At 44.6% G+C, this 12356-nt stretch overlaps 1 protein-coding gene across 4 annotated transcripts in view; it reads left to right on the plus strand.

Moving 5' to 3' along the window:
- The window catches only part of WDFY4 (WDFY family member 4), a 324112-nt gene that overhangs the window by 28046 nt on the left and 283710 nt on the right, over window positions 1–12356 (plus strand). For all 4 annotated transcript variants that reach the window (XM_074337248.1, XM_074337250.1, XM_019730128.2 and 1 more), the window contains 3 exons: window positions 2870–2984; window positions 3803–3909; window positions 10117–10251. In XM_074337248.1, coding sequence (XP_074193349.1) covers window positions 2870–2984; window positions 3803–3909; window positions 10117–10251 — 357 coding nt within the window. The remainder of the gene's footprint in view (window positions 1–2869; window positions 2985–3802; window positions 3910–10116; window positions 10252–12356) is intronic.

The raw sequence follows: 12356 nt of genomic DNA on the forward strand, positions 1-12356 counted from the left end.
ATATGGGTATATTTTTATAACCGTAAGTAATAGTGTGTAATTTATACATAATTTCACAGGTTTTTGTAGGCTCACATTGTAATATTTGCTTTTGCCACTCAACATTCCATTTCTGGGGTTTATCTGCATTGATACAGGCAATTCGATTTCTTTTTCAGTTCTATATTGTATCCTTATATAAATATGCCACAAATTATGCCTCATGGTCCTATTGATAAATATTAGATTTTTTTCTAATTTTTCACAGTCACAAATCATGCTGCAGACATAGTTCTCCACGCCTCCCTGTGCACATGCTTTCTCCAGGGAACACATGTAGGAGTGGAATTGCTGGGTCGTAGGACATGTGCCCCTGTACCTTTCCTGGATTGGGTTAAATACTTTTTTTTTTTTTTTCAAAGATTTTATTGGGGAAGGAGAACAGGACTTTATTGGGGAACAGTGTGTACTTTCAGGACTTTTTTTTTCCAAGTGAAGTTGTTGTCCTTTCAGTCTTCGTTGTGGAGGGCGCAGCTCAGCTCCAGGTCCAGTTGCCATTACTAGTTGCAGGGGGCACAGCCCACCATCCCTTGCAGGAGTCGAACAGGCAACCTTGTGGTTGAGAGCCCACGCTCCAACCAACTGAGCCATCTGGAGCTCAGCGGTAGCTCAGCTCAAGGTGCCATCTTGGAGCTTAGTTGCGGGGGGCAGAGCCCACCATCCCTTGCAGGACTTGAGGAATTGAACTGGCAACCTTGTGGTTGAGAGCCTTCTGGTCCATGTGGGAATCGAACCGGCAGCCTTCGGAGTTAGGAGCACGGAGCTCTAACCACCTGAGCCACTGGGCCGGCCCGGGTTAAATACTTCTTTAAAGAGGTTCTTCCAAGTTACACTCCATCATCAGAGCGTGGGGGTTCCATGGTCCCTCACCTACACCCACATTTAGTATTGTCAGGCTTTTCATTTTTACCAACTTGAAAAGTATAAAATATCTCATTGTGGTTTTAATATGCATTTTCCTGATTCTTAGTAATTTGCTATTTCTTTTATCTTTTATTAGTTATTTGTTTTATTTGCCTGTTTTTACAAAAAATCAAGCTGTTTGTCTTTTTCTTATTAATTTGTAGCAGTCTGGATATTATTCCTTTGTCAGTTATACACGTTGCAAATATTTTCTACTGATCCTGGGCTTGCCTCCTTATTTTGTGTGTAGCATCTTTTAATATAGAGACAATTTTTCAAGGTTTTTACTTTTTAATAAATATAGTATCTATAGCAAAGAAACACATTGAAATGATTTTCCTTTGGAATTTTGATGCCTTTCTCACCTTTTCTAGAAGGAGGATCTCAGCTTAAAAAAACTTGGTTGGGTCTTTGGGCAGGAATATAGTTTAATATGACTGGTGAGATGGAACAGTGGATGGGAGTCCAGCAAAATTGCGTTTCGTAGAGGCTACTAGTTCTGTTCACAGCAGCCTACCTTCCCGGTGGATCTGGGATGGGAAGTTGCCAGAACTCAAGTCCTGGGCCAAGGCTGGTCACTCCACTCTGACCGTTGGTCTGGAGAGGGCGAGCCTCACTGGAGGACTAGTGAACTTGGCCTGTGACACATGGTAGAGCAAAGGGAAAGGACTCTGATGAAGACAGACCTATTAACAGGATCACTACAGACATGGGAGGAAACTCTGAAGAGGGTCTGGCATCTGATGAAGAATTTTAAAAGTCATGATTACTATTAAATAGTATCCGAAATGATAAGGGAAAAAAGTTTGAGGAAAAATCTGACCAGATAGGATAGAAATTGAGAAAGGACAAGTGAAAAATAATTTTAAGGAAATCAAAAAAGAAATAGGAAATTAAAATTGACAATAACAGCTTGGACTGGGAAAGAATTTCCTAAACCTGGATTAAAGCCAGAAAACAAAGAAATAGATTTAGAAATTTCATTTCACATTATTTTCAGATTTCTGTATAGCAACACCCAACAATACCAAGTTCAAAGACAAAATGACAAATTCAAAAAAAATTGCCATAGTATTATGGACCAAGGATTAAAATAAGTAAGAAAACCGTGAAAATCCTAATAGAATAATAACAGGCTACAAGTAAAAACAAGCAATTTAAGAAGCACAGAAGTGTTCATTTACTCTAGTAATCAAAAGACTGCAACTGAGATTTTTTTTCTTCTATACAGTTTCTCATTTAAGATGAAAACGCATGACAGTGTTCAATGTTTGTGTGGGTGTAGAGAAACCAGCACTCTCCCTTGGAGCCCCTGGAGGCTAATCTGCTAAACTTTTTCTGGAGAGCGAGTTAGTAATATGTTAGTAAAAGCACTAAAAACAAAACAAAACAAAACACCCCACTCTTTTAACTTGCAATCCCACTTAAAAAAAATTCATCTGAAAGAGATAATTGCATGACTTAAACTATGGAATCTGTACAGTTTTTGACTAGTGTGTAAGAGGAGAATCAGTGAGACAGAGTAACTGATGGGGTAAGGAAGGAGAGGGAGACCTAGAGAGTCACTCTTAGAGTTTCTCACTAGGGCAACTGGGTGGTTGGTAGGGCCATTCAATGAGAAAAGCAGGTTTGGGGGTAAAGCAATGGATTTGGTTATGAGTATTTGATGTTTTAGGAGCATAACTTCAGGGGAAATGTCCAGGGCCCAGTTGGCTGTGGGTTTGGGACTCAGCAGAAAGCTGAAGAATTCACAGGCACCAGAGTAGGGATATGGCAGAAGCTGGAGGATAGATGATGTAGTGGCTTTTGGGAGACATCTGGGAAAGTGAGTTGAGCTGTTGGTTTGGGCCAGCAAGGAGAAAGAGGGGTGACTCTCCTTGCTCTGTAGCTCTGACATCTCTGACCAAATCCTGTTGGTTGTTTTCAGGCCTGGGAACACTCCGTGGGGATCATCAGCTTTCCCAGTCTCCAAAGGCTGGCAGAAGATGTTTCCAACCAGCTAGCCCAAGAAATACACAAGGCACTTGTGGGAAAGCCTGCAGGTAAGAGAAAAGAGGTCCTGGAGACAGCTTATTGGAGGGTGAAACAGCTCTGCAGGTTTCTGTCAGGCCTCCTGCTCAGACCCTCTCTGCTTTCTAATGGAGTTAGCATAGTGCCTTCCTAAGAGTCCAGCCAGCCTGGGTCTACCACTGTGTATCTTGGGAACAAAGGGAAAGGCTAGTAAAGGAGGGAAGGGGGTATTTGGGGAACTCTCCTATTCCTGGGATGGACACACACACACACACACTCACGACTAGGGCTCTGGGAAGAAATACTAGGATAAAATGTACACCCAAGTTTTGAATGGAGAACTTGATCCAGAAAAGACACAGAGGTCAAAGCACGTCTTTTGTTATAGCATCTCCTTACTTGCATTCTTCCACTCATGGAACTGGACCCTGGAGGCTCGGCTGTGGAAGGAATTCCAGGGGAAAGAAATAGCTTGACCGCGGTGCAGATTGCAGAAATCCCTGCAATTTAAGGGGCTGTGTGATATAGGAAGTGGGTGAAGACTCTGGATTGCAGGAAGTCTATTGCTGAGGAGTCTGTTCTTATTATTTGGCAATAGGGAGCCATTGATGGTTGTTGAACAGGGATGGTGGCATGATAAAGGCTATTCTCCGAGAAGATTAATGTGGCAGAGTGTGGAATGTTTAATATAGATTCAGGTAGCATTGTGAGGATGGCAGGAGGCAGAAATCTCTAAAGTTGCTAAGGTGCATCTCATGGGGAGAGGAGCCCAAGAGGGGGTAAAGCTGGGTGGGCAAGTCCTATATCATCCTGCTGGTGACGCTTTCTCCTCTTTCTGTGCTGTTGCCAGAGCAAGCGCGGGCTGCAGCTGGGCAGTTGCTGCGGTGGAAGGGGGATGCAGACCAGGATGGCTACCTGCTCCTCAAGTCAGTGTTTGTGCTCACGGGGACAGACTCGGTAAGTTCCAGGCCCAGGGGGCCCTGGCCTGGCCACTCCTCATCTGTGTGCGCACGGATGTCCCAGTACAGGGCAGTGGCCATGTCAAGTGCATCTTTCTTTCCATGACATTGATTTCTCATTTCTCTTCCCTTATTCCCCTTCCAATGTAGGACATGGACTTCAGAGTCTTAAATTCTGGTTCGAATCCTGCCTTTTCAGTTGACAGGCTCTGTGTAACCTTAGGCAAATGGCTTTACCTCTCTGTGACTCTGCTGTGTTGCTAATTTTAGATCTGGGAACAATAATGAGGCATTATTCTAGGGTTAATATGGTGATTTAAAATGCCCGATTTTCCTGTGTGCCAGGGCAAGAATGGACGTGTCCCATGCATTGTGTGAATTAATCTTCCCAAACACTTGAGTCGGATTATGGTGATGGCATGCTACTGGTGAGCAATCAGTCTCACGCACGTTGCGAAACTGTAGTCTGTCTGACTCTAGAGCCTGTGCTCTGAGCCTCTGCTCTTTTTGCCGCCTGTCAAACTCAGACTGAGGGAGCCATCCCTGTAGACACCTGTCTGTGCATGCCTGCCCAGACACGATGCTCAAATGAGGCCTCTTGCCCTTCCTTATCCACCTACACCCCATCGTGGCTGCAGTCATGACCTCCCACTGTGAAAGGGGTCCCAGTGCTTCCTCCCTGAGTGGTTTGATAATGGTTGGTGTCCTCTCAGGCAGAAGAGGTCCTGGAAGCTGTGGCCATCAGCAGAAATGGCCAGAAGCCCCATGCAGGGCAGGTCCAGACACTCATATGTGTATCAGGAGTGCCCACTGTGCCCAGTCTAGTGCATGGCAGTAGGGACAACAGCAGAGCAGACCAGGGTGGTGGCTGCCCTCAGTCTACTGGTGACATGGACAAGAGAGGAGCCTTTGGAGACAGTACATGGAGCTGTGAGAGGAGCAGAGTGACAGTTGTTAGCCGGAAGGAGGACCACCTGGCTTTTCCTCTGCGTAACCTGCCTGGACAACCGTCAGGCAGAGCAGCCTGAAGTATGGAGCCGGGGCTCTTCTGCCCCTAGGAAAGGACTGTTTTCAGTCTGAGTAGTAGTAAAAAATTAACCTAAAGCCTGGTTTTCCACTGTGAGCAGCCTGCGCCCAAAGCAGTGGGAAAAGTAAGCAATGGGCTTTCAGGGGAGAGAGTCCAGCATGGGCAACAGGGAGAGCTGCCTTGAGCAGGGTCACAGCAGAGCCAGGCATCAAGGAAAGAGATGGACATTACCTGCAATGCAGCTTTTAGGGGTCTGGGTAGGACCAGAGGCCTGCATGATATTCCTGGTTATGGCCCAGACTGTGCATTCTTCTTTTCTCTTTTTCTAATTTACCCACCACGTATGTCAAATTAGTCAACCAGGTGAGAAATTGTGTGGACAAGATACTATAGATGAACCCCACATGTACTCATATGTGCATGAGAGTGTGTGCACACACATGCTGAGGCTGCAACCACAATAATTCCGGTGGAGCTGCAGGCAGAGCCCATGGGAGAAAGCTTCACACTAAGGCTGGTCCCCTCTTTCCAGCTTCCTATCTTCTCTCCTCTGTCTGGCCACTCTGGTTATCAGTTTCCACATATAGGGCCCATTTGCTCAGAGGGAGTTTTAAAATCTGAACAGAGGAATGGGAAGGGTCCTGATCAGGTCCTTAATTCAGTTGTTTGCTCTTGTTATTAACAACCCCCTCAGTTCCCTAATGAGGAGAAAGCTACCAAAATAAGCAATGTGATTGCCTAGGAAAGCCCTTGTTTGCCACTCTGCACCAGTCCCTTCTCTCCCTCCATTCCTTCCTATCATCTATCTGTCTTATAAAAGATATAATGTGGATTTCCCATCTAGATGGTGGAGTAGGTAAACATTGTGCTTACCTCCTCTCATGACCACATCAAAATAATAGCTAAATTACCGAACAACCATTATTAAGAATCTCCTGAAGTCTAGCTGAACAGAACTTCTACAACTAAGGACATACAAAAGAAGCCACCTCAAGACTGGTAGGATGGGTGGAAATGCAGGATGGGCAGGGCCCACACCCACATGTAGTGGTTAAAAATTGGGAGAGCTGTCTCAGCTCGGGAGGGCCCCTGGAGGAGTGAGGGGACCCAACCCCACACCAGGCTCCCCAGCCCAGGATTTCAATGCTGTGGAGAAAAGATCCCATAACTTCTGGCTGTGAAAACCAATGGAGACTGTGGCTGACTGAGATGGAGGGCAGCTGGAGTCAGAAGTGTTCCTCTTACAGGGCCCATGCATATACTTACTCACTGACGGACTCACTTGCTCTGAGTTCAAGCTCTACGCAGTAGCTCAAAAGGTGCCAGGGACATATGGGAAGGAACTGAATTGTCTGGCTTCAGGCTGAGGGCTGTAGAGGCAGCTTTCTCCCAGACAGAAGTACTGGCAGTAGCCATTATTTCTTTGTTGAGTTCTCCCCACTCCTGGCATGCAGACACAGGGTGGTGCCATATCTGAGTCTCCACCAACCTGGCTAACACTTTTCACCCTGCCCTGGTGATTCCCTGAGACCCCACCTGACCCAACTTTAGGAAACACCCAAACCACTTCCAGTAGCTTTTCCATCCAAATGGGCTGCCTTGGTTCATGCTGTAGACTTTCCTAAAATCTCCCAAAGTTTCACAAAACCCAAGCAAGTAGCATCTAGCCTTAGTGTGCCCCATACCACTTGCTGAGCAGCCCCAATCCCAGCACGAGCAGCAGTCAGCCTCGAGTCATGGCTTGGCCCCTCCCAGGTAGCTTCAAGCCAGTGTGGGTGGCTGCCATCTGCAGATTGCTTTGTGGCTCGTGCCAGGTGACCCTGGGCAAGGCGCAGGCTGTGGCTGAACTTGGTCTGTGGCAGGAACCCTTCCAGGAGGCCTTGGGACTGGCACACTTGATGGCTGGCTTTGGACCCAACTGGAGCACCACCCAGTTTCCTCCCTGGGTGACACCCAAAGGGCAGAGTGGGCAGGCACCAGAGCCCTACTCAAGTGCATCCTGCTCCATAGGGTCATCACTGCACAACAATTCTTCTACTGTAGTCACAGCCAGTCCTTACAACCAGTCAGTGAGGGTCAATTCCTCCCACTGATGTGCAAAGAACAACCAAGGATCAACTACAATAGGAGGGCACACACAACCCACACAAGGGACACACCTGGAACACTCAGCTCTGGTGACCAGGGAGACTGAGCCCCTGGGCCCCATAGGACACCTACTCCATAAGGCCACTCTACCAAGACTGGGAGACACAGCAGCTCTACCTAATACAGAGAAACGAACACAGGAAGACAGCCAAAATGGGCAGACAAAGAAACATATCCCAAATGAAGGAACAGAACAAAGCTCCAGTAAAAGAATTAAGCAATAAAGGAGACAAGCGATCTACCAGATGCAGACTTCAAAACACGGATTAAAAGGATGCTCAGTTATTTCAGAGAGAACTTCAACAAAAAGATAAGAAACATAAAAATAGAGACACAAAACATAAAAGAACAAGTAAGAAATGAAGAATACAATAATGAAATGTAAACTAAATAGAGGGACACACCAGTAGACTAGATGAAGCAGAGGACTGCATCAGCAATTTAGAAAGTAAGGTAGCAGAAAACACCCAATCAGAACAGTAAAAAGAAAAAAGTTTAAGGGGCCTCTGGGACAACATCAAGCATACCAACATTTGCATCATAGGAGTACCAGAAGGAGAAGAGAGGGAGCAAGGAATTGAAAACATATTTGAAGAAATAATTATGGAAAACTTCCCTAACCTAACAAAAGAAATACAGGTAACCCCGTATAACATGGTTGTTAGGTTCCTAAAAAATGCTGTGTTATGCCAATCTGTGTTATACGAAACAAAGAACTAGTACAAAAAAGGGGGTTAGGTTCCAAAAAAAAACCACACCATACTATTATATTTTTATAATTAAGAGACATATCTTTATTAAGCATTTTCACCAAAGTATGACATATTAATATGTATTAAATAATGTTTTCTTCATCATCACTACTAAGCACCATTAACCGAGGTGTTTTCTTTTTGACAAGATATCTTCATCCTCTGAACTTAATACTCCACGAACAAAGTGGATTTAAAATTCTAATAAATTTAAAAATTCTGCAGTCATATCTGTTATGACATCCATGCTCGAATGAAAAATTTCAAATGAGATATCTTTTGCTCTTAAAAGCTTTTATTACATTCCGTGTTGTTTGGGGATTTCCCTAATTTCGAATGAGATGTTTTTAGCTATTAAAAGCTCTTATTATGTTCCGTGTGTTGTTCATGGATTTCTCTAATTCTCAAACTGTGTTAAAGTGAAACTGTGTTCTAGGATGCCATGTTATACGAGGGTTTCCCCCCAATTCTCGAATCATGTGAGAGCAAAACCGTGTTAGAGCAAAACTGTGTTATAAAAAGTGCCGTGTTATATGGGGGTTACCTGTAGATATACAAGCCCAGAAAATGCAGAGAATCCCAAACAAGATGAACCCAAAGAGGCCCACACCAAGACACATCATAATGAAAATGCCAAAGGTTAAAGACAAAGAAAGCATCTTAAAAGCAGCAAGAGAAAAGCAGTTAGTTACCTACAAGGGAGCTCCCATAAGACTGTCAGCTGGCTTCTCAACATAAACTTTGCAGGCCAGAAGGGATTGGCATAAAATATTCAAAGTGATAAAAAGCAAGGACCTACAACCAAGATTACTCTATCCAGCAAAGCTATCATTTAGAATCAAAGGACAGATAAAGAGCTTCCCAGACAAGAAAAAGCTAAAGCAGTACATCACCAGCAAACCAGTATTACAAGAAATGTTGGAGGGACTGAAGAAGAAGAAGAAGAAGGAGAAGGAGGAGGAGGAGGAAGAGGAGGAAGAAGAAGAGGAGAAAGAGAAGGAGAAGGAGAAGGAAAATGACAAAAAATATAAATCATAAAATGGCAATAACTACATATCTTCAATAATTACTTTAAATGTAAATGGATTAAATGCTCCAATCAAAAGATATAGGGTGACTGAATGGATAATAAAACAAGACCCTTACATATGCTGCCTATAAGAGACTCATTTCAGATTGAAAGACACACACATACCTAAAGTAAAGGGATGGAAAAACATACTTCATGAAAATAGAAATAAAAAATAGCTAGGTTAGCTATACTTATACGAGACAAAATAGACTTTAAAAGAAAGGCTATAAAAAGAGACAGAGAAGAATCTAGTAATCCCACTTCTGGGTATTTATTCAAAGAAATCCAAAACACTATTTTGAAGGGACATGTGTATCCATATGTTCATTGCAGCATTATTTGCAGTAGCCAGGATACGGAGGCAACCTGGGTGTCCATCAATGGATGAATGGATAAAGAAGAGGTGATATATATATATATATATATATATATATATATATATATATATATATACACACACACACAATGGAATATTATTTGGCCATAAAAAGGAATGAAATCTTGCCATTTGAGACAGCATGGATGGACCTAAAGGGTATTGTGCTGAGTAGAGTATGTCAGACAGAGAAAGACAAATGCCATATGATTTCACTTCTACGTAGAACCTAAAGAACAAAATAAACAAACAAACTCATAGAACAGAGAACATTTGGATGGTTTCCAGGGGCATTGGATGAGTGAATGAAAAAGGTGAAGGGATTAAGAAGTAGAAACTGGTTGTTATAAAACAGTCATGGGGATGTAAAGTGTAACAAGGAATATAGTCAATTATGCTGTAATAACTTTATATGGTGTCAGATGGGTACTAGATTTATCGGGGTGATCACTTTATAAGTTATATAAAGGTCTAATCCCTATGTTTTACACCTGAAACTAAGATATTAACAATATTGTATATCAACTCTATTTAAAAAAATATTGAAAAAAAACCCCAGAGAACCATATTTAAAAAAAAAAAAAGGATATAACGTTTATGGAGCACAAAGTGTACAGTTCATATAAACTTTATCTTCCGTCACCCTAGGTGGGTCCTATGAGTGTCTCCATTCTTACTGGAGAATCTGTTGTCCAGAGAGAGGACGTGACTTCCCTGTGTTCCTCCTCGCTATAATGACCACACAAGCCAATAGCATGGGTCAGGGTCTGGAGCAATGCTGTGCTGGCTCTGTGGCCATGGGTCATGTGACGTTTGCTCTTCCCTTGCAGGAGACACTGGGCAGAGTTGTTGAATCTGGGCTCCCAGCCCTGCTCCTTCAGTGCCTTTACCTCTTCTTCGTCTTTCCTCTGGAAAAGGAGGAGCTTCTTGAGAACGATGTTCAAGTTCAGAGGATGTTTGTGCAGGTGAGTGAGAGGACAGCTGGACTCGTCTGGGCTGAGACTGTGCTCTGCTTCTTGGTGATGCTCTCCGTTTTCTTGGCCTGAGTTCTGAAGCTCCTCTGTTCTCCTCGAGGGCCAGCTCACCCCTCCGTCCTTATGCTCCACAAATGCTGGGAATTCTGTGCATTCGGAAAATGGATTTTCTTCTCTTTCCATCTCATTGTATCTGTGTATCAATATTCCCCTTGTTCTCTCCCAGAAAGCTATGCTACTTGGCCCCGCTAGCTCTGTCTCCAGTCTGTGTTCCCAGGTCCTGCTCTCCCCAGCATCTGGAACTTCCTGTCTCCTGCCACTTCCCCTCTGAGGACAAGCATGCTAACCCCACTGGCATAACTGTAGCCAATGTTTTCCCCGTATGTGCTATGTACCCACCCTTGTGTCACAGTCTCACCTCCGTCACCTCCAAGAGCCCTCCCTTCCATTCCCAGATGTGTGTAGTATTGTCGTCCTGATTCTATAAAAACTAAGGTACAGTGAGTAAACTGTACCAGGGTCACAGAGGTAGTGGGTGGGGGCTGGGCTGGGAACCCTGGGAATCTGGGGACCGAGTCCACTCCCAGTCAGGCTTTTAACCACTCAGTGATGTTACCTCCTTCCTGCTTTTCAGAAACCATCTCAGGCCATGGAGCACCCAACGTGATTTCCTCTCATCATTCCCCATCTGCTGTTCTCTCTGATTGCCAGCAGTGGCCTTTACCATAACTTCTCACTGCCTTCTTCTTTCTGACAAGTTCTGCTTTCCCAGGTTCTGGAGGCTGCAATTTCCAGAAAACTCCTTCTGCCTGTGTCTGTGGAGGTGGGGGAGGGTGAGGAGGAGTGTGCGTCTTACTCATGTTTGTGCATCCAGGGCCTGGGCAGCATCTCACACAGAGCAGGTACTTAGGACCATTTGGGAATTTTCAAATGTGGCTGTCCTTTGAATGTCCACATTAACACCCATTTTAGATTAATTCTCAAGCCGGAATCATCATTACTGGAGGGTATTTCACAAGTTCTGGTGGATTCCACTTATGGCAGTTTATCCCCGAAGCTGCATTTGTTGGAAACTTAGGCCTCGTTTGCCTGTACATAGTCCTATTCCAAGGGTGGCCAGGACATAGTACTGGGCACGTTAATGAATCTTTATCATGTGGCTTTATGTGCAGGGAGCGAGCACAGCCCCATCTGCATAGTTCTCTCCATGGGCAGACAGACTACAAACCACGGTGACAGACCACATCTGCATTCCTTGGGGTTTTCCTTATTTCATTCCACAAAAATCTAGGAAGTTCCTACCGGGTCCAGCTCTATGCCAGACTGGTGGTGTCTGCAGGAAACACAGTACCCTCTTCTATAGGCGACAGAGAGAAGATGCAGAAACCAAATGGGGGAACGGTCACATGGATAAATAAGCAGTGTCTAATTTTTAAGTGCTCTGAGGGAAAAGTCAAGGTCTGCTAGAAAATGAGCACAGGGGACCTGATTTATAGTAGAGCATAAAGGAGGCTGTTCTGTGGAAATGACATTGAACCTGAGCTGAAGGTTGGGGTGGAGGAGCGATGGAGGGAGGAGAGGGTCGAGGAGCAGAAATGGTCGTCCAAGCTGAGGGTGGCACGGCCACACCGACAGGCAGGGGACTGTAGTCAGCTCCAGGGCTGCCCAGCTTGGACTCTATCACTGCGTTGCAGGGGCTAATGGACTCAGGTGGAAGGAGATTTCTGTATTTGCTGAACTGGAAGGTCCAGTTAGATCAGTGAGAGCCCATGAATGAAGAGGCTGGGTGTGTCCGTGCAGAGCTCTGCGTGCCGTGATTCACCTCAAGTGGATAGATGGTGTGGGAAGTCCATAGGGAGACTGAACTGCCAGGAACAAAGGCTCCAGTTAGGAGGTTATAGGAGAGTGCCGAAACCAAATGGGGGAACCAAATGGGGTCTTATGGAGAAGTGGGGTTTGAGTGCTACAGGAACACATCTGCTTTGTACATAGCATGGTCCTATTAATTCTATCCTTTAATGGTTGATGGCATGTTCCCGCTTTTCTATATAAAAAGACACTTCTCTCTGTCAAACACGTCTTTATTATTCTGACTT

This window comes from Rhinolophus sinicus, linkage group LG07 (genome assembly GCF_036562045.2).
Source record: "Rhinolophus sinicus isolate RSC01 linkage group LG07, ASM3656204v1, whole genome shotgun sequence".
NCBI lineage: Eukaryota > Metazoa > Chordata > Mammalia > Chiroptera > Rhinolophidae > Rhinolophus > Rhinolophus sinicus.